The sequence below is a fragment of the Mixophyes fleayi genome, chromosome 1, assembly GCF_038048845.1.
Source record: "Mixophyes fleayi isolate aMixFle1 chromosome 1, aMixFle1.hap1, whole genome shotgun sequence".
In the NCBI taxonomy this organism is placed as follows: domain Eukaryota; kingdom Metazoa; phylum Chordata; class Amphibia; order Anura; family Limnodynastidae; genus Mixophyes; species Mixophyes fleayi.
Genome location: NC_134402.1, coordinates 32,136,689 through 32,160,052, shown reverse-complemented (window position 1 = coordinate 32,160,052; position 23,364 = coordinate 32,136,689). Strand labels below are relative to the sequence as shown.

Genomic DNA, 23,364 nt, shown 5'->3' with positions numbered 1-23,364 from the left:
TCTGCTCTCCCGTGTTCCATCGCTACTGACACCTATTGGTTGCTACTGGTTACCTCCGTGTACCGCAGAGTCCTGCTGCTGCTGACCGCGCTATCACCCATCTTCTGCTGACCCGCTCTCCACGACTTCACGTGTCCCGCTGGTCTACCCTCCTGTCAGCATTGGATTTATATCTCATCAACTACTCCTCTGCTGGATCATCTCCACTCTCCTGGGCCCTCCTTGAGTCCAGTTCCACGTGTTACTGATTCCTGTGTATTCGTGTCCCTGTTGGTCTACTTATCTGTGCGCTGCACCTACTAGACCGCTGCCTCATCTATTCTGGGACTTCTCATCCAGCCGGCCTCCTGCCGCTCAGGTATCGCTGCACTCCTATCTGACTGCCTGCTTCTGAACCACGGTATGCATACCTTTCATTGACTGTGCTGGTGTATTGCATACCTTGCTGGACTGTGTTGGTTCTCCTCTGGAGTCTGCTATCCGCTGAGTCTATTGCCATCATTGACTGTGTTAACTTGTGCTGGACTACTTCAAGAGACTTTCTATATTTGCAGACCTGTTCAGTCATTTATATATATTGTGCATGTTACTGTGGATCGTGTATAAGGTGCCTGTGTATATCCTGTGTTGCAGTCTCTCCCCGTGCACCTCCTCACATATATATTCAGTGGTACAACTTGCTAGTAGCAGACCACTGATCCCTGTTTCCGGTATCACCTGTTCCAGTATCCTCTCACATAGCAGTGGTACAACTTGCTATCGCAGACCACTGACTCCCCGGATACCTCCACTTGGATTCCATTCCTTCACTCAGACAGCGGTACCACTTGCTATCCGCAGACCGCTGACTCTCATCACCTCCTCGTTTCTGTTGGACATTCCCCCTCATTATAGCAGTGGTACAACTTGCTATCGCAGACCACTGACTACCTTCACGTGTCCTTGTCCTACAGTTCCTCGTGTACTATTACCTCCATATTACCAGTGCTGCTAGTCATAGACTTTCCTGAGCATCCCATCATCTGCTGTTTCCTGTTCCGTGATCACCCAGCTACCAGAGTACCCTATTACCATCTACATTGCTCTGGTAAGCCTACCACCTGGTGATCCCTGGGTAAAGACTCCTAGTGCCCGTGACAGTAAGATCAGGCCATGACAGACCCAGATACGGAACCTACAGCCAAAGAGATGCTGCAGCATCTGGTCAGCCGTGTGGAGCAACAGGATGCCCGCCAACAGCTGTTACTTCAGTGTTATCAATCGTTAACCTCCCAAGGAACATCTGGACAGACTGTGACAGCTACTACTGAGGCTCCTGTGCTTTCCTCCGTTTCCCCAGTGCCATCCCAGGTGTCTACAGCTTCTACGCTTCACCTGCCTACTCCGTCAAAGTACGATGGGGACCCCAAAACTTGTAGGGGTTTCCTTAACCAATGTTCAGTCCATTTTGAGCTCCAACCTCAAAATTTTTCTACCCATCGTTCCAGAGTGGCCTATCTTATCTCGTTGTTTTCTGGACAAGCCCTGGCTTGGGCCTCCCCTCTGTGGGAAAGAAACGACCCAATATTGCAAGATAGTGCCAAATTCATTTCTACATTCCGAAGTGTGTTCGATGAACCAGGTCGTGTGACCTCCGCTGCTTCCAGCATCCTCCGTCTGCGACAAGGATCTCATACAGTAGGACAGTACGTCATTCAATTTAGGATCTTAGCCTCTGAACTTCAGTGGAACACTGAAGCCCTAGTTGCCGCCTTCTGGCAGGGGCTCTCCGATAAAATTAAAGATGCACTGACTACCCAGGAGCTTCCTTCGTCACTTGAAGATCTGATCTCTCTTTGCCATCGTGTTGATATGAGATTTCGTGAAAGAGAGGCTGAGAAAACAACTTCTGCGAAAGCACCTCTTCGTTCTAACCCTCAATTTCGTCCAGTTTCACCCTCTGTGATTCCCATGGAGATAGGACGTTCCAAATTATCTTCAGAGGAGAGGAAACGAAGAGTAAAGAATAGACTCTGTATCTATTGTGCTGATTCCACTCATATGCTCAGCTCTTGCCCTAAGAGATCGGGAAATGCCAGGCCCTAACTAGTTCTGGAGAGGTGAAGTTAGGGTCCCTGGAGTCCTCTCCATCTTCCATGAAATCTAAAGTCTGCGCCTTTGATGTTACTATTTCCTGTGCTACCAAAACCTTTGAGTCACAGGCATTGATTGATTCCGGAGCAGCAGGAAATTTTATTTCCAAATCATTAGTAAATCAATGGTCCCTACCAGTGATTACCTTAAAAACACCCATTACTGTGACGGCTATAGATGGATCACGTCTCATCAACGGTCTCATCACTCAGAGTACGTCTCCAGTAACCCTTCTGATTGGTGCCCTGCATCATGAAGAAATATCGTTTTTAATCCTCCCTGTTACGACTAGTCCAATTGTCTTAGGCCTTCCATGGCTTCAGTGTCACTCTCCCCAGATTGACTGGCGCACCCCTCAAGTCACGTCTTGGGGGTCTGAATGTCACCATCGTTGCCTTGCCCAAGTCATTCCTCTCAAAGTACAGCAATCTTCCATCTCATCTACCTCACCGGGACTCCCTCCTCAATATGCTTCATTTACTGATGTTTTTGATAAAGCTCAGTCTGAACGTCTTCCTCCTCATCGTTCTTGGGATTATCCGATCGATCTTCTACCTGGCAAGACTCCCCCCAGGGGCCGGGTCTATCCACTCTCGTTACCTGAAACTCAAGCTACATCTGAGTATATACAGGAGAACCTCCAGCGTGGGTTTATTCGACCTTCCACCTCTCCCGCGGGAGCGGGGTTCTTCGTTAAAAAGAAGGATGGATCTTTACGCCCTTGCATAGATTTTCGTGGACTCAATGCCATTACTATCAAGAATCGGTATCCCATTCCGCTGATCACTGAGCTATTCGATCGCATCAAGGGAGCCCGTATCTTTACTAAGTTGGATCTTCGTGGTGCCTACAATTTAATCAGAATTCGTTCCGGTGACGAATGGAAGACAGCGTTTAACACCAGAGATGGGCATTACGAATATCTGGTAATGCCTTTCGGGCTGTGTAATGCCCCCGCTGTTTTTCAAGGTTTCATCAATGAGATCTTCCGGGACTTATTATATGTATGTGTCGTCGTCTACCTGGACGACATATTGATCTTTTCACAGGACCGGCCTTCTCACCACCAACATGTGGCAGAAGTCCTTTCCAGGCTACGGAAAAATTCATTGTTTTGTAAATTCGAAAAATGTTCATTCGAATTACCTCAGATTCCATTCTTGGGGTATATAGTTTCCGGAGTTGGCCTGAAGATGGATCCAGACAAGGTGAATGCTGTACTACATTGGCCCCAGCCAACTACTCTTCGTGCTATCCAGCGTTTTTTAGGTTTTGCCAATTACTATAGACGCTTCATTCAAGACTTTTCTTCCATTGCATCTCCTATTGTGGCCCTGACTAGGAAGGGGGCTAATCCTAAGCAATGGTCACCTGAGGCTCTTCAAGCCTTTCAAACACTAAAAGAGTCCTTCTCTTCGGCTCCAATCCTTCGACAGCCTGATGTGACACTCCCCTTCTTCCTGGAAGTAGATGCCTCTAATGTGGGCTTAGGAGCTATTCTCTCTCAACGCTCGGAACAGCAAAAATTCCATCCTTGTGCCTTCTATTCTCGGGGCCTCCTGCCCGCAGAGAAGAATTATACTATCGGGGACAAGGAGTTACTAGCTATCAAAGCTGCATTAGAGGAATGGAGATACTTATTGGAGGGAGCTCGCCATCCGGTGACGATCTTCACGGATCATAAGAACTTGTCATATCTCCAGTCTGCCCAATGCTTGAACCCTCGTCAAGCAAGATGGTCTCTTTTCTTTTCCCGTTTTGAATTAATAATAACCTTCAAACCAGCTGCCAAGAACAAAAAAGCTGACGCTTTATCTAGAGCTTTTGTGACATCCTCTGATATAGAAGAGGTTTCCAACCATACCATTCTAGACCCCAAATGTATCTCACTGGCTGCTTCATCCACCAAAACGCTACCATTTGGGAAGACCCTCGTGCCTTCTACTCTAAGGAGGAAAATCCTTTCGTGGTTCCATGCCTCTCGTTTTTCTGGACACGCCGGTGAACACAAGACCTTTGAGATTCTCTCTCGAAGTTACTGGTGGCCCTCAATGAGGAGAGACGTCAAAGAGTTCATTGCTTCCTGTGAGCTATGTTCCCAGTTCAAATCTTCCCGCAGAACTCCAGCAGGGTTGCTGCGACCACTACCCATTCCGTCCAAACCGTGGACCCATATTAGTATGGATTTCGTTACTGACTTACCACCTAGTAAGAATCATAACACTATTTGGGTGGTGGTGGACAGATTTTCGAAGATGGCTCATTTTATTCCTCTATCTGGTTTGCCTTCCTCGTCTACTCTGGCTGAACATTTCATTAAAGAGATCTTCCGTATCCATGGATGTCCTTCTGAGATTGTGTCGGATAGAGGAGTACAATTCGTTTCCAGATTCTGGCGAGCCCTTTGTAAAACCTTGGGCATACGATTAGCACTCTCATCTTCTTACCATCCGCAATCTAACGGACAAACTGAACGTGTCAATCAAGATCTTGAGACTTTTATAAGGATGTTCTCTTCAGCCAATCAAGACAACTGGGTAGAGTTGCTTCCTTGGGCCGAATTCGCCCATAACAACATGTACCATGAGTCATCATCCAAAACTCCATTTTTTGTGGTCTACGGTCACCATCCGTCTTTTCCGGAATTTCCTGCCCTCCCGCCCACCCAAGTTCCTGCGGTGGAGACTGCTTGTCAGACCTTTAAAAATATCTGGTCTCAGGTCAAAACCTGTTTAAAGAAGACATCTATCAAATATAAATCTTTCGCAGATAAGAAGAGGCGGGCTATTCCACCACTAAAAATTGGAGATCGTGTCTGGTTATCTACTAAAAACATTCGTTTGAAGGTTCCATCTATGAAATTCGCCCCTCGTTTTATTGGTCCATATAGGATCATTCAAGTAATCAATCCAGTATGTGTGAAACTTCTTCTTCCTAAGAATCTTCGGATTTCTAATGCCTTCCATGTGTCTTTACTCAAACCTCTTATTATCAACCGTTTCTCAAATCCTCCCTCAGCTCCGCAGCCAGTTCAAGTTCATCAGGAGGAGGATTTCGAGATTACGGAGGTACTAGACGGAAAAATTTCGCGAGGAGTCCTCCGTTTCCTCGTTCATTGGAAGGGCTTTGGTCCTGAGGAGCGCTCTTGGATCAAAGCTGAAGATCTTAATGCTCCTGCCCTTTTGAAGAAGTTCTACTCCAAAAATCCGGACAAGCCCGGTTCCAGGCGTTCTGTGCCCACCTTTAAAAGGGGGGGTACTGTCACTCACCGGACCGTGAGTGCCTCTTCTCGGACATTTAGGAACCGTGGCCGTCCTCCATCCTGAGGGTCTGCGCATGCGCAGCCCTTTCCTATACTTCAGGGTATGTCCCTTTAACTCAATTGGCAGATCAGGCAACACTCCCTATATTAAGCACCTGTGGTCAACACCACGTTGCCTGATCTTGGAGTCTCATTCCCTATGAGTCTCTGAAGGTGTTCCTGTATTCCTCGTGTTTTCAGCGCTGCTGATTCCTGTGGTTTCCAAACCACTTCTACCTCTGTGGTTTCCAAACCACTTCTACTACTGTGGTTCCCATACCACTTCTACCATCAACTGTATCATCGTGACTGTTTGCTGATTCCTATCCGCTGCCTCCGTGCACTACAGTCTTCCAAACCACTTCAACGCTATTTCATATCATTGTGACTGTTTGCTGATTCCTATCCGCTGCCTCCGTGCACTACAGTCCTCTAGTCCACATCACGCTATTGTATTTCACTGTGACTGTTTGCTGGTTCCTACCCGCTGCCTCCGTGCACTCCAGCCTTTACTTTACATCCACTCACCTGTTCCTCATCAAGTCCGTGAGCTGATTCCTATCCGCTGCCTCCGTGCACTACAGCTTCCAGCCTACAACTCGCCTGTGTTCATTATCGTGACTGTTAGCTGATGTCTATCCGCTGCTTCCGTGCACTACAGCCTCCAGCCTACAACTCGCCTGTGTTCATCATCGTGACTGTTAGCTGATGTCTATCCGCTGCTTCCGTGCACTACAGCCTCCAGCCTACAACTCGCCTGTGTTCATCATCGTGACAAGTTAGCTGATTCCTATCCGCTGCCCCTGTGCACTGCAGTCTCTCCTCAGCTCTCCTGTGTTTCCTCGAGACTGCTGCTCTCATTGCCATTCGCTACTCTCCGTGATCAACAGCTCCTGGCCTACTCTGCTCTCCCGTGTTCCATCGCTACTGACACCTATTGGTTGCTACTGGTTACCTCCGTGTACCGCAGAGTCCTGCTGCTGCTGACCGCGCTATCACCCATCTTCTGCTGACCCGCTCTCCACGTCTTCACGTGTCCCGCTGGTCTACCCTCCTGTCAGCATTGGATTTATATCTCATCAACTACTCCTCTGCTGGATCATCTCCACTCTCCTGGGCCCTCCTTGAGTCCAGTTCCACGTGTTACTGATTCCTGTGTATTCGTGTCCCTGTTGGTCTACTTATCTGTGCGCTGCACCTACTAGACCGCTGCCTCATCTATTCTGGGACTTCTCATCCAGCCGGCCTCCTGCCGCTCAGGTATCGCTGCACTCCTATCTGACTGCCTGCTTCTGAACCACGGTATGCATACCTTTCATTGACTGTGCTGGTGTATTGCATACCTTGCTGGACTGTGTTGGTTCTCCTCTGGAGTCTGCTATCCGCTGAGTCTATTGCCATCATTGACTGTGTTAACTTGTGCTGGACTACTTCAAGAGACTTTCTATATTTGCAGACCTGTTCAGTCATTTATATATATTGTGCATGTTACTGTGGATCGTGTATAAGGTGCCTGTGTATATCCTGTGTTGCAGTCTCTCCCCGTGCACCTCCTCACATATATATTCAGTGGTACAACTTGCTAGTAGCAGACCACTGATCCCTGTTTCCGGTATCACCTGTTCCAGTATCCTCTCACATAGCAGTGGTACAACTTGCTATCGCAGACCACTGACTCCCCGGATACCTCCACTTGGATTCCATTCCTTCACTCAGACAGCGGTACCACTTGCTATCCGCAGACCGCTGACTCTCATCACCTCCTCGTTTCTGTTGGACATTCCCCCTCATTATAGCAGTGGTACAACTTGCTATCGCAGACCACTGACTACCTTCACGTGTCCTTGTCCTACAGTTCCTCGTGTACTATTACCTCCATATTACCAGTGCTGCTAGTCATAGACTTTCCTGAGCATCCCATCATCTGCTGTTTCCTGTTCCGTGATCACCCAGCTACCAGAGTACCCTATTACCATCTACATTGCTCTTGTAAGCCTACCACCTGGTGATCCCTGGGTAAAGACTCCTAGTGCCCGTGACACACACACAAGTAACACAGACAAAGGACAAGTCAAATACAAAAAATACAAGACAGAAAATAAATGAGAAAATAAATGTACAAAACAGAAAAATACCACAGGACTACTCACACTTCAATCAGATATCGCTCCACCAATCCACCAAACTCCAACTCTCACCAACTCTCACAAAGCACTATCCTCCAAACTCCTCTCACAAAACTCCTCAAAACCCTATCAGAGAAAAAAGTGTCAGGCCAGTGGTTTATATAGGGCTTGTGATATTTGCTATTGTCAAATCTCCTGACTTTGAAAATAGCCAATAGTAACAGGCCAAGAGACAGGTGTAATTTTCAAAAAAAACGCCTTTACACGAAAGCGCCGTCATTTAAAGCAAAAGCGCCATGTTCTATTCAAAGCCGCCGGCGGCTTTGACCATTACATCCCGCCGTTACATCGCCGGCGGCTTCAAATTGAAGATGAAATGCGCTCATTCGGAAATCCGGCTGTTTGCAATGCAAACCCGCCGGAAAACCGCAGCGATGCATGGTGGCTTCAAGCCCCATGCATCACGCCTGTTAGTAAATCTAGCCCCAGGTGTTTCCTGGAAAAACTGAATGAGATTAACTGGCAATCTGACTTCTTCTTGGTGACAGCGGATGTAAAATCCCTATATACAATCATCATCATGATCATCAACATTTGTTTATATAGCGCCAGCAAATTCTGTAGTGCTTTACAATTGGTAACAAACATTGATAAGACAATACTGGGTAATACATACAGACAGAGAGGTAAGAGAACCCTGCTCGCAAGCTTACAATCTATAGGACAATGGGAGTTAGAAACACAAGGGCATGTGCTACATCATATTGCACAATGGACCAGCTAGAACGTAAAGGTAAAAGTACTGAGAGGGCTGTGTTTGCTGCAATGTTGGTCAGAGGTTTGTTGTCTTGCATTAGCAGTGTAGAGGATGGTAATAGGGTAATCTAGGGAAATTAAGATGGTGGTTGCGGAATATCATAACCTTATCTGAAGAGGTGGGTTTTCAGTGAACGCTTGAAGGTTTGAAGACTAGAGGAAAGTCTTACTGTGCGACCGAGGGAATTCCACAAAGTAGGTGCAGCCCGGAAAAAATCCTGTAACCGAGAATGGGAGAATGTGATGAGAGTGGAGGAGAGACATAGATCTTGTGCAGAATGGAGGTGTCGAGTAGGGAGGTATTGCGAGACCAGTGAGGAGATGTATGTTGGTGCAATTTTGTTGATGGCCTTGTATGTTAGTAGAAGAATTTTATATTGGATTCGTTGAAATACAGGCAGCCAATGTAGAGACTGACAGAGTGGCTCAGCAGTGGCTCAGCAGAGGAAAAACGGTTAGTAAGGAAAATCAATCTAGCCGCTGCGTGCAAAATAGATTGTAGGGGTTCAAGTCTGACTTTGGGAAGACCAGTAAGCAGGGAATTGCAATAGTCGAAGCGGGAGATGATGAGTGCATGAATTAATGTTTTTGCAGTGTCTTGTGTCAGATATGTGCGTATTCTGGAAATGTTCTTTAGGTGTATGTAACATGATTTAGATATAGAGTTGATGTGGGGAATAAGTGACAGTTGTGAATCAAGGATTACACCTAGGCAACGAGCTTGCGGGGTGTGATTTATGGTCATGTTATCAACAGAAATAGAAATGTCAGTCAGGAAGCTTCTGTTTTTGGGTGGGAATATTATTAATTCAGTTTTTGAAAGATTGAGTTTGAAGAAATCCAAGATAAAATGGCAGAAATACAGTCAGTAACGCGAGACAACACAGATGGTGAAAGATCAGGAGAGGATAGATAGATTTGTGTATTATCCGCATAGAGATGATACTGAAATCCAAAGGAGTTTATTAGTTTTCCAAGAGAAGTGGTTTAGATAGAGAATAGCAGAGGACCTAGGACTGAGCCTTGTGGTACTCCAACTGATAAAGGAGCAGAGGTGGATCAAGAAAAATGAACACTGAAAGAGCGATTAGATAGGTAGGATGAGAACCAGGATAGGACAGTGACTTCAAGACCTAGGGATTGTAGCGTTTGTATGAGGAGAGAGTGGTCAACAGTGTCAAATGCAGCAGAGAGATCCAGGAGAATTAGAAGAGAGTAATGGTTATTATTTTTTGCTGTGATCAAATCATTGACAACCTTGGTCAGTGCAGTCTCTGTGGAGTGTCGAGAGCGAAAGGCTGACTGAAGAGGATCCAACAGGTTGTTTGCTGTAAGAAAGTGTGTGAGGTGAGTGTAGGCAATTCTCTCGCCTCACAGCTTGGAGGGGCATGGGAGATGGGGTGGTAATTTATGAGAGAGTTAGGGTCAGAATTCTGTTTTTTTAAAATGGGAGTAATCACTGCATGCTTGAATAGTGATGGAAAAATACCAGTAGAGAGAGAGAGATTACAGATTTTAGTTAGAGGGGGAATGAGCAGAAGAGACAGGGACATACCAATTTGTGAGGGAATGTGATCAAGAGGACAGGAGGTAGAGTAAGAAGATGAGAAGAGAGTAGAAACTTCCTCTTCATTTGTGGGATCAAATGAAGAGAGAGTGTCAGAGGGTGCTACAAAGGAATTGAGCCGATTGCTTGTTAAGGGAGATGATACCATTTCAAGCCTTATCAATTTTGTCCTTGAAATAGGAAGCAAGATCCTGTGCACTGTTGTTAGTTGGAGGATTTGGGACAGGAGGATTCAGAATAGAGTTAAATGTGTTAAAGAGGCACTTGGGGTTAGAAGCCTGAGCATAGATGAGAGATTGGAAGTGTGCTTGTTTAGCAGTGTCCAGGGCATTTCTATAGGAGTGGTAGATATCAGTATATGTGATGAAATCATTAGAGGCACAAGATTTACGCCAGTGATGTTCTGCTTTACGAGAAAGTTTTTGTAGAGTTTGTGTTACTGTAGTGTGCCACGGTTGGCAACTAATTCAATCATCCAACATGAATTGGGTTTAGAGGCTGTCTCCAAGAGTCTTGAAAGTACATCATATTCAGAAACCTTGAGACGATTCATAAAAGAAGGAATCCAATTTATTCTCAATAATAGTTATTTCAGATTTCAGGAACATTTTTATTTACAATGTATTGGTACGGCGATGGGCACCAGGTTCCCCCCAAACTACGCCAACATCTTCATGGCATAATGGGATGAGTCATTTGTGTGGCGCGCCCATGAGATTGGGGTGGACCTGGTTGCTTGGCATTGCTATATAGATGACATATTTTTTGTATGGAGAGGATCAGAGACAACCCTCCAGAATTTTTGCACTTATTTGAATTCCAATACATGTTATATTGAATTAACCTTTGAGTACAGTAAAGTTACTGTCAACTTTTTAGATATCATGATTTACATCAACGATAAGGACCTACAGAAAAAGACTTTCAGAAAACCGACTGACATAGTAGGGTATATCCAATATGACAGCAACCATCACCGAACATGGCTTGATAACATACCACTCGGTCAGATGAAAAGACTTAGGAGAAATTGTACGGCGGAACAAGACTTTTCTGAGCATTTAAAAGACATGAAAACACAATATGAAGCAAAGGGTTATAGGAGGGAGGCCCTTAATAGAATGTAGGAGAAGGTATTACATATTGAAAGGAAGGAGCTTCTAACTTTGAAAGACAAGGAGGATAAAGTTGTGTCAAAAAAATTTGATTGGGCGTTTACATCTCAATTTAATAGGGATTTTAAAAATGTGGAGAAAATTTGAAGGATCAGCTAGTTAAAAGTTTTATGCCTGAAGAACAAAGAAAATCTAACAGAACTAAAGTGTTTTACCGTTGTGGGGAGTGTATGGCTTGCAAGACAGTTAAATCCAATATTGGCAAATTCACAGAAGTAGAGGTCAATGGCTACAAATGCAAGATTGAACAATTCATCGCTTGCCACACTAATAATGTAATCTATTTGATAGAATGTGAATTTGGTCACTTTTAGGCAGAACAACTCGCCAGTTGAAAATAAGATTACGGGAACATGTATATAATATTAAAAAGGGCTTAGAGACCCACTCTTTATCAAATCATTTTAAAATCCATCATGCCTGTAAACCTGAGAAAATAAAACATTTCTGGGGAATACAAAAAATTGAGAGAAATTGGAGTAAAAGGATATAGGCACCTCTCTATCGAGAGCAGAAATGAAATGGATTTTTAAATTAAAAACATTAGCCCCTAATAGTTTAAATGTAGACTTCGAGCTGAAATGGTTCTTGTAAGTAGTATAAGTACATGGTACCTTGGGGTTTCTTTCTTTCGTATTTCTCCCCATTTGTGCCATTTCACACTTTATAGAGCAATAAGGAGTCGGAGAAAGGTTATAGTCTGGGACTGTGTGGTGAATGATGGCCCAATATATTATTATATAATATATTATATTATATTATATAATATTATAGGAACAGAAAGTATGAGCAATAGCAGATGCTTTGTTTATGGGATTTTTTCTTTTGTAACTAATTTTTTATAGATTTGAATGCCAGCTAGATTTGCCATGTGTATAGAAAAGTGTGGATTAATGAACCATGTGTTTATGGATTTTCTTTCTTTTCCATCTGTATTCTCATACATACTTACCGGAGTACCCATCAACGATGGAACATGAATAAAGAGAGATTCAATTATGGATACATAAGGAAGAAATGCATGACATGAGTGTATATTTGTGCTTGTTTTTATAATGTTGGAATAGTTATTTATGTTTTAGAAGTGTATGTTTTATATCAAATTGTTAAAACTTTATTGCTGTATTTGCGACACATACGTACCGGAAGTACGTCACTGCATCGATTTCTGTTCAACGCGAGTTGGAGAGGATGGGGATATGCCGAGGGGGATGTGTTATGCCCAAACCTCGCTTTCATTATGAAAAAAGTATAAAACCCATAGAAGGGGATTTACTAACCCTACTGGCCTTGATAAAGACTCGTGGAGAGTTGAAAATGCGTTGGTGCAACGAGGACCGGATTTGACTGGTAACAGAGCTGGACTTGCTTCGACATCAATGCCTGATTCTTGAGACAGTCTGGTACGAGTCCCTGTTATATTTTGATATATTGGAATTGAATCTTTTTCATGTATACAAATATTTTATTGTTTTTACCTATCATATGGATGATTAAAAAGATAATGCACTAGATTTTCTCCTTCCCATCATTTCTGTATTGTTTATGGAGGGAATTGCGGCTTCTCAGTGAAGGAAGGATGACCAAGAGAAGGGGTGTCTATTTGAAGGCTGCTTTTGATCGAGAATTTCTGTAAACATAGGTCCTATAGGGCCAAGGTGTGCTGGAAGGACACAAGCTTTGTTTGTTTGTTTTTTGGTGTTTCTGATAAAGACTACGCAGTGTTTATATGGAACTTTCCTCTATGATCTTGGGGATTGTTTAGAACTTTGATGTGACATACTACACTATGTTATATTTTTTCTGAGTTGTAGTAAGAAAAAACAAGACTGTTGGATATTCTCCAAATTGAAGATAAACATCTAAATCCCAGAGTGTTAGGAATTGGTGCTGAATGTATGTATTTTGTTTTATCTGCATGTTTCTAGAGTGTGAGGAGAGTGAACCCTCTTCTATTATATACATATTAGGCAGCAGATTCCAGGAGTGCTAATAGTATTTGGTATATATTGAGTTGGATATATGTTGTGGGGAACTGACAGGATCAAGGACACAGGGGGAGAGTTTGGTGGACCACAGCAGAACTGCAGAGGTACCGGAAGCAGGAAACTTCCTGAATTCTCTGTTCTCTGAAGCTGGAGACACAGCTACTTTTAGCGTTATATTTTCTGAAGACTTAACACATTTGAGGTTTCCTTTTTCTCTCACTGCCTAGTTCTCTAATACAGTGGTGAGGCCTCAGTCAGGGAGAGTGTTGGCCTGTGGTTTAAGGTGTAAGTACCACACGACACTCCACTGATGATGGGATATGGTTAATGAAAGGGTTGGGATAATCAAAGATGAGGTGTAGTCAAGACAGACTTAGGGCAGGAGAAAGAGGGGAAAAAGGGGAAGACCAGGGAGATGGCAGGAGGTCTCAGTCTTCTTAGAAGGAAGGCTAAATCAATGTTCTCTGAAGCTGGAGACACAGCTACTTTTAGTGGTAAATTGAACGTCTTGGGCCTGGAGACAGCATGTAGGAATTTGGAGCCAGTGATGATACAGGGGGCTGTAAATGGAACTGATATGTGCTGACCCAGCAGTGGAAAGGAGTGGGTGCAGTTTGAGGTCTATGGCCCTGGCGGAGCAGGCTGCAGCCAAAGGTAAGAGGTCTACAGCGTGCATGGATCTGTCCTCCAGGCAGGTTTGTGTGCAGGGGTGAAAAGAGCTTGGAAACAAAGCCCAGCCTGAGGTTTTGTGAGCTGTGAAGTGCATTGGATTTTAGGTGGGGTCCTGTAGTCAACTACAGGCAGGACTCTAGTGTATCAGAAGCCCAGTGTGGTTTGATAGGCAGTGCCTGATCTTGGCTTAGGCTTGTACTTTGGAATATGAGTCCTCAGGGTAAATGATAAGTCATGTATTCAGTTATCAGGTCGTATGAGTATTAGGTTGAATGAGTCTCTCAAAATGGCAGTAGCCCATGGGTTTGTACTCAAGATCTAGTGGCAGGCCCAATCTGTCCGCTACAGTCAGGGCTATGCAGGACTAACGCCAAACAAATAGGATGACTTAATTGCGGCTGAAACAGGGCCACCTTGGGAAAAAACTGATCCAGCCTTGTCCGCATCTCCCAAGGCCATCACCAAATAGGAGAGAGCAGAGCAGTTGTGTCTGGACAGGGCACTTGGGGAAGTAATGGTGGTCTCTTGATCTAGGTACTCAGAAGTGGGGTGGCCCCAGAATGTTAGTTGGGTACAGTGTATTCTCATTGGTGTCCAGTGGAATGTAAGCTGCAGACTGGGAGAACTGCTGTTTCAGCCTTACCAAGTTGTTCCGTCTACTGTAGGGCCTAAGTTGTATATAGTGGGTGAGTACAGTCAGGATAATGCTGGATGTCAGCCACTTGTGATTAAAAGCAAATAGCTCAGACCAAACACATCTCCAACGTTTTAGCACCATGCCACACCCCCCTTCTACAGCTTTTAATACATGAACTAATGTATACTTTAAAATTGTAATCTCATGTTACATTGATAATTATGGAATTGTTTTTATTTTACATTACAATATTTAAATTTCATAGTTATATTTTTTTTAGATAAATTAACACTGTCGGATACAAGTTGTGACAGGATGGACCGCCTATGCCACCCTGTCTGTTGTTGTTGGGAACCAGCTGGGCTTACTTTGTCACCGTTCCCTTTCGTTATTCCAAATACGCCCCTCCTGCCACAGTAGGAGGGGCCTACTGCCACCACTGAGCTCCTTTTATGGCACTCGGAACCATGTTCCTTCTGGGTAACTGCCGCTGCTAGCATACCTCATTGCTGGTGTACCTGGGCTGGTACTCCTGACCTCTTACTATGGATCAGGGTTGCTGTGGATGGATCTCCCCTGGTCTAACACACTGACCAGGGCTGCATGGGTAGCAGGCAGAGGGGTGGTACTGGAGAGCTGGGTCCAACCTCAGAATCAGCCGAAGAACGAATTAGAGTTTTGGGTCTAATCTGTAGGTCACAGGATTTTCAGCATGGAAGATATTTTCAAGAAAGTCTATGAAGCAACTTGTTTATTTGCTCTCACTGGTTAGAGGTACCCGTGATCAGGTCAGACGTTGAAATCAGAAGATACATTTCAGTGTACAAGATAGTGCATTTTATACAGATTTGGACTCAGGCTGTTTTTAGAATCAGGATGTAACCCTGTTTACCAAAACATAGATTTACGTGCATCGCAAAGCTAACAATATTTACACTTATCTGTGAAATTCTAGAAAAGCTGTAATGTCCGGCATCTTTGTTTTAGACGCAGGAAATGTAGCAGCACGTTTTAAATTAAATCTTCCTGTCTTCAAAAGGACTCACACATCAAAAGGCCTGATTAACATATAGGCCTTTTGTTCCAATAGTTGCAGAATACACATTCCCAAAGAAAAGTATAAACTTCTAACGAGTCATTTCCCCACATCACAATACACAGCAGACTTTCTAAACAAAGGCTCATTATATCAGATATGTACATTAGAAATAAGGTATTTCCTTTAGCAAGGGTAAAACAGAAAAGCTAATTTTCTACCCTGGTCTCAGAAATAATGATTTCCTATCTCAAAATATACACAATATCAAAAGTAAGTGCATTGGCAATTATATAAATAAGTGACCTGCACTATTTCCTTTAAATAAAAATATGTGATCCAGTCACACAAGTGTATAAAAATGCATCTTACTTGTAAACATAACAGTTGATGCTGTATTGTAAATAATCGAATAGGTATGCGTCCTGAGCAAACTATGCTTAGGTAGATGACAGAAGGCTTGTACTGCTCCATGTAGATCAATATTATTTAGCAGTGAGGGACTGCACGGTGGCTAAGTGGTTAGCACTTCTGAAGATTCCCTATGGACTTCAGTAAAAAGATTCCCTTTGGGGTTTGGGATGTTTTTAGTAAAAATGGTTTTAAAATTGTATCGTGTGTCTACATGTTCCAACAGGTCATGTTCCACTAGCTCCAGCATGCTCTGTACTACACTATTATCACCCTTTGTGTGGCTATTTCCCCATATTGAATTCTACCCTTACTTGAATTGACTATGGCTAGTTTCAGCTTATGATATGACCAGACCTGTCCAACATAGTCTGGTGCTGGTTGCCTTATTTTCGACAGGATCCCAGGCTCGTTGTCTCCATGCCTAAGCAGTAACCAGTCTTATGCAGGTTTCATATAGGATAAAAGGGAAATCCACCCCTACAGCAGCTTGTGGTTAAAAATGGTACTGCATGTAAAAAAACTAATTGAGATGTGATGTTTTGGGAAACCTCAGCAACCTCAATAGTTGAGTGCATTTATCATATAGTTTAATTATTAGCAGGTTTACTAGCCAAGGCTAGAGGATGGTCTGGAAAGGACATGTCTTTGAGTTTTTATGCAGAATAATATACACCAAGAGATTTGTTCTTAGATGCTTTGCAGATAGAAGACTGGCCATGTAAGAGCTTAAAGACCTTTATAGATTTTATCTTAAACCAATGGGATTCTTTAATAAAGACCAATTAGATACAATCATAATCAACAATATATCTCAGACCAAATTTTGACCACTAGTAATCTAGGTTTAATACTACTGTATTTTCACCATAATGTTATCAGCAGAATTTTAGATTACGGTTGTAAAGTTAGTTAACAACAGAGTATTGTGGTTCTGGCATACAGTATATGAATAAACATTTGCATGTTATAATACTATGGAGGTTGGTGGGGATAAACAAACATCAAATGACCTCATAGGGCCAACTATATTTTGCTTAAGCACGAATAGTATACCTCTATATAAAACAATGTTTAAAATGGAACTTAGGGCTAGATTTACTAAGCTGCGGGTTTGCAAAAGTGGGGATGTTGCCAATAGCAACCAATCAGATTCTAGCTATCATTTTGTAGAAGGTACTTAATAAATGAAAGCTAGAATCTGATTGGTTGCTATAGGCAACATCCCCACTTTTTCAAACCCGCAGCTTAGTAGATCTGGCCCTTAGTGTGAAAAGAAAACATTTTGCTAATAAATAAAATGACTTTCATTATAGTTGAAAGATGTTATACATAACAAAATAACTTTTTTGTTGGTGCAAAATTATTTTAAATATCTTGCAATCAATCTATATTTTGTCACAAGTTATTATTCTTTTGCAGTCAGAAGAATTGTGGGATTTATTTTGCACCATAGAACTTCCACTTACTCCTATTTTGGCTGGTAAGAATGAGCAATTATTCTTTACTATTGGACTGTTCTGCTTTAAATCAAAACATAAAGTAAAACAAACAGGTGAGTTTTACAAAGCAACACTTTTCTTCAGCTGGGAATGCAAAAATTATTTAATTAAGATTAAATAAAAAAATTACAATAATAATTGAGGTGCTTTTGGGTTCAGTTCTGGGTCAATTCTTCTTTCATGAAGACTTGTTCACACCTATCTTCTGTCAAAGTGATTTTCAGATGCTAATGTTTAAAAAGCGCATTTAAAAGCAGGTGTAAATAATAAGTCAGAAAACAAGCGTATTTACAACAAACAAAAAACTTGAATTGGCTGCAACTGTGTTGAAATGCCCTTACAGTACATAGCCTACGTTATTCTCAAGTCGTAGAGAACCGTAATTCCTATCTGTCACTTGCGTGTAGATAGAAATTGCCTGCAATTGTGCTCATTGGCGTAATGTCCATTTCTCTTTCATCCAGTCTGGGGGACACTGCTTACCATGGGTTGTGGAGGGAGCTTGGGGAGTTGGCACCTAACTAGTTAAGTTTTAGTACTGCCGACAGACCCCTCCCCTCTACAAATCCCTGTGGACTCTTCAGTTTTTTTTCAGGTGCCCTGGAGTTGGGCAGCGTTTTTTATAGACTAGTGTAATTTTAAAATTTTTAATTTCTTTCTTTTTTTTTTTTTCTTTTTACAAGCGTTTTGGAGCTATTGAAGGGGGGGGAGCTAATACATAGAGTTCCCCCCTCCTTCCACAGAGAGATGGTATATCCCTGTCTTCTGGCGCCAAAGGAAGCCCGGGAAGAGAGATCAGAGCTGAGGGAGCAGACACTGGACAAACTGCCGTGGACTTCTCTCCTTTATGGCCCTGGGCTAAGTATTGCCTTTAAACACACATATTGTTTATTTCTGTGGAAAAAAGTAGGCTTGTAAGGTTTACATTATAGTCTCCTACTTGCCTACAAAACATTTGGTGTTTAATTATTACAAGTACAACTTTTATTATATAGATCAGTTGTTTCTTGTTATATAATCTGTTTTTTTCTGCATACATATCTCTCTCTATTCTCTCTGTTACACAGCTAGATTAACCCATTAATCTGTGTGTTTGGTGTGCCTTCCTTTATAAAAATGACAGATAAGGGAAAGGGCCCTATTGTAAAATATTTCACTTGTTCAAAATGTCAAGTTAAATTACCGTGTGGGCAGGGGGACCCTAAATTGGCGCTCTGTTCTGCATGTGATGCAGGGGCTTCCACTGTGCAGACTCATCAGTCCACAGCCCCTCTGACGGAGGAGCCGGCCTGGGTGGCCTCCCTGACACAGTCGGTTTCCTCCTTAGCTCAGATGGTATTACACTCTAACCAATTGCTATCTAATATGGCTACTTCGGTGGCTTCTAATAATAGCACTCAGCTGGGCCTCCCTGTTACCACAGGGTCTATTGGAGCGTCCTTACCAGGACCTTCCTCAACCTTTTCTGACCAAACCCCTATCCCCACAGAAGGGGCATGGTCTACAGCTTTCCTTAAAGGTTTAAATAAGCTTAACTTGTTGCTTGAGTCCCCAAACATCCCGTCCGCTAAAAGGAAGAGACCTAGATCGGATAACCCTATCACGGTCCTTTCAGATTCTGAGGAATCTTCTGAGGATGAGGAGACAGTTTATTCCGATTCTGACCAAGTTCAGTCTTCGGAACAGGAGGATAGTTCTAGAAACCAATTTGTTAATGATTTGGTTTTTGCAGTTAGACAAGCGTTAGACCTCCCAGAACCGGAGGATCCTACGCCTAGAGACAGAATTCTGTTCAAGAAAGCCAAAAGAAAGGCTTACCGTTTTCCCCCTTCTAGGGAACTCGTAGATATTGCTGAAGGAGCATGGAAACAACCTGAGAAGAGGTTCTCAGTTCCCAGAAGATTCTCCTCCTTGTACCCCTTACAGGAGGAGGAGGTAATTCGTTGGGAAAGTATCCCAAAAGTGGATGTTCCTATAGCACGTTTAGCCAAACACACCTTACTTTCAGCTCCTGGTTCAGCGTCCCTTCCGGATGCCAATGACCGGAAGGTTGAATCCCAACTGAAATCTATTTTTGCGGCTGCAGGTTCGTCCTTTAGACCCACATTCGCTTCAGCTTGGGTGGCTAGAGCCATGGAAGTATGGGCAGACCAGCTGGCAGAGACCTTACAGGGTTCTGAATTACTCCCCCTGGCCTTACATTTAAAAGAGGCATCGGGGTACATTTATGAGGCGGCTCAAAACTCAGCGGTTGTCTCCTCCTCTATACAGGCTGCATCCATTTCAGCTAGAAGAACTCTATGGCTGAAAACCTGGGAAGGAGATGCGGAATCAAAAAAGTCTGTTGAAATCATTCCTTTTTCAGCAGCAGGTTTGTTTGGTCCGGAATTAGATACCTTGATATCCCAGGCTACTGGGGGCAAGAGTACTTCCTTGCCGGTTTTCCCAGGTAGAAGCAGAAAACCCAGGTTCAGCTCCTTCCGTCAGCCCTTTCGAGGATCCTCCTTGTCCAGGGGACAGGTGTTTAGGGGTAAACAGCCAAATGCCCGAGGCTCCTCCTCTAGAGGAAGATCTTCTTTTTCGGCCAGGCGCCAGGCCTCCAGGACTCAGGAGAAGCCTGCGTCCTGACGACCACTTGTTTCCCCGGGGGGAAACCCCAGTGGGAGGTCGTCTGTCTCTTTTTCTTCAACAGTGGACAGATTCCTCCCAGGACTCCTGGATTCGGGGCATTATATCAAGGGGATACAGGATAGACCTGCTGGGTCCCAGACCCCATCGGTTTTTCGTAACCCCCCTACCCCGAGATCCATCCAGAAGACAGGCAATACAGGATTGTGTCGCCTCTCTTCTCTCTCAGAAGGTTGTCTGCAGGGTTCCAGAATTCCAAAAGGGACAGGGTTTTTATTCAAACCTGTTCCTTGTGAAGAAGCCGGACGGCTCCTTCCAACCCATTTTAAACCTAAAGACCCTCAATGTGCACCTAAGAGTCGACAGATTTCGGATGGAATCTCTGAGGTCGGTCATAAACGGTTTGGAGAGAGATCAATTTATGGCTTCCATAGACATAAAAGATGCATACCTCCACATTCCCATTTGGGAGGGCCATCAGTCCCTGCTCAGATTCACTGTAGGACCCTCCCATTATCAGTTTCGGGCCCTCCCTTTTGGCCTCTCCACGGCGCCGAGGGTTTTCACAAAAGTCATGTCGGTTATGGCAGCTCGTCTTCACCTTCTGGGCATCCAGGTCGTGCCTTATCTGGACGACCTGCTCTTCAAATCCTCCTCAGAGAGTTGTTTGCGTTATCACTTGTCCCTTGCCTTGGCGGTTCTCAAGGGTCACGGATGGCTAATCAACCTAAAGAAATCTCAGATGGTTCCGTGTCAACGCATGATTTTCCTGGGCCTCATCATGGACACCAGCCAGCAAAAGGTGTTCCTTCCTGTCGAAAAGGCTGCTTCAATTCAAAGCATAACATCTCAGGTCTTGTCCTCCCCCAGCCCATCAATCCACTTGTGCATGCGGCTGCTGGGAAAGATGGTGGCCTCTTTCGAGACCATTCCCTTTGGGCGAGCCCACTCTCGCTGTTTTCAGTGGGACCTGTTGACGAAGTGGTCAGGATCCCATCTACGCCTGGACCTCCAGAAGATCTCTCTATCCCCGAGGTCCAGAGAATCTCTCCAGTGGTGGCTGATTCAGGATCACTTGACAGTGGGAAGATCCTTCTCTCCGGGAGCGTGGATCATAGCCACGACAGACGCCAGCCTGAAAGGTTGGGGGGTGGTAATCCTACACTTCCGCCTTCAGGGCCTTTGGTCGGTTCAGGAATCATCCCTATCCATAAATGTGTTAGAACTGAAGGCTATTCTCTTGGCCCTCAAAGGAGGACAATCCCTCCTCCAGGGCCACCCTGTCAGAAATCAGTCCGACAATGCCACGGCTGTGGCATATGTCAACAGACAGGGAGGAACCAAGAGTGCAGCGGCAATGAAAATTGCAGCCCAGATTTTGTCTTGGGCAGAACTTCATGTTCTGGCAATATCGGCTGTATTCATCCCAGGAATACACAATTGGGAAGCCGAATATCTCAGTCGCAACCAGATGATGCCGGGCGAGTGGTCTCTCCATCCGGAAGTCTTTCAGTCCCTAGTTCAGAGGTGGGGTCTTCCGGACATAGATCTCATGGCCTCCAGACACAACAGGAAGGTTTTCACGTTTTGCGCAAGGTCAAGAGACCCCTTAGCCGCGGCAGTGGACGTCATGACCATGCCATGGGAGTTCAGGGTGGGATACCTATTTTCTCCCATCTCCATGCTTCCTCGCGTTCTCAGACGGGTCAGGCAGGGGGGTCTGCCAGTGATTCTGGTAGCCCCCTCATGGCCTCGCCGAGTCTGGTACGCGGACATAATCTCCATGGCAGAAGGACCCGGGGTTCGTCTACCATCTCGAGACGACCTTCTCCTTCAGAGTCCATTCCGACACCAGAATTTACCTCAGCTCAGTTTAACGGCATGGCTGTTGAAACCAGCCTCTGGAGGGCTAGAGGTTTCTCCCCCAACGTAGTTAATACCCTGATGCGAGCTAGGAAGCCAGTTTCAGCTCGCATCTATCACAGGATTTGGAGAGCTTACATTAGATGGTGCGAAGGTAGGACTTGCCACTCATCCTCCTTTCGCCTCACTCGCTTGTTAGCTTTCCTTCAGGATGGCCTGGAGGCAGGTCTCAGGTTAGGTTCCCTAAAAGTCCAAGTATCGGCACTCTCGGTATTTTTCCATATGAAATTAGCCGATTTACCAGATATCAGGACTTTTCTCCAGGGAGTACTGCATATTCAGCCTCCCTATGTTCCGCCGACAGCACCATGGGATCTCAACCTGGTACTGGAAATGCCTCCTTTTGAGCCCTTGCGTGTGTCAGAATTAAAGTGGTTGACCTGGAAGGTCCTCTTTCTTTTAGCTATCGCTTCTGCTCGAAGAGTTTCGGAATTAGGAGCCTTGTCCTGTCGGGAACCATATTTGGTTTTCCACGAGGACAGAGCGGTCTTAAGAACCCTTCCTTCCTTCGTTCCGAAGGTAGTTTCGGCTTTTCACCTTAACCAAGACATTGTAGTCCCGGCCTTTTCATCCTCTTCCCAATCTGATCTCCAGACTATGGAAAAGTTGGATGTGGTTAGGGCTCTGCGCATCTATGTAAAAAGAACTTCTCAAATTAGACGTACAGATTCTTTGTTTGTTCTCTATGATGCTAATAAGAGAGGCTGGCCAGCCTCAAAACAGTCCATCGCTAGATGGATTACGGCAATGATTAGACATGCTTACATAAAGGCTAACCGTCCTGTGCCAGAGAGACTTACGGCCCATTTCACCAGATCGGTAGGGGCGTAGTGGGCAGCGAGAAATGGGGCTTCTGCGGACCAGCTTTGCAGAGCAGCCACCTGGTCCTCTGTCCACACGTTTACAAAATTTTACCAATTTAATGTATTTGCATCTACGGATGCAGATTTCGCTCGTAATGCTTTGCGAGCGGGATTTTCAGAGTAGTCCCACCCTTAGGGGGCTGCTTTAGAACGTCCCCATGGTAAGCAGTGTCCCCCAGACTGGATGAAAGAGAAAAGAGGATTTATGTACTTACGTTAAATCCGTTTCTCTGATTCCGTCTGGGGGACACTGCGATCCCTCCCTTCTTCTGTTCTTCTGTGTGCTCTTGTTTGACTGGCCTTACTCCTAGGGCTTTTTAATAAACTGAAGAGTCCACGGGGATTGTAGAGGGGAGGGGTCTGTCGGCAGTACTAAAACTTAACTAGTTAGGTGCCAACTCCCCAAGCTCCCTCCACAACCCATGGTAAGCAGTGTCCCCCAGACGGAATCAGAGAAACGGATTTAACGTAAGTACATAAATCCTCTTTTCTGGCCACTAACCAGTGGCGGATCCAGGGGGGGGCGATAGGGGCGATCGCCCCCCCTAGCAGACACTTGCTGCTGACGGCTGCACAGTATGTGCAG

At 44.5% G+C, this 23,364-nt stretch overlaps 1 protein-coding gene across 10 annotated transcripts in view; it reads left to right on the top strand.

The window, feature by feature from the left end:
* The window catches only part of POLN (DNA polymerase nu), a 190,228-nt gene that overhangs the window by 61,345 nt on the left and 105,519 nt on the right, over window positions 1-23,364 (top strand). For all 10 annotated transcript variants that reach the window (XM_075194212.1, XM_075194210.1, XM_075194206.1 and 7 more), the window contains one exon: window positions 17,285-17,345. In XM_075194212.1, coding sequence (XP_075050313.1) covers window positions 17,285-17,345 — 61 coding nt within the window. The remainder of the gene's footprint in view (window positions 1-17,284; window positions 17,346-23,364) is intronic.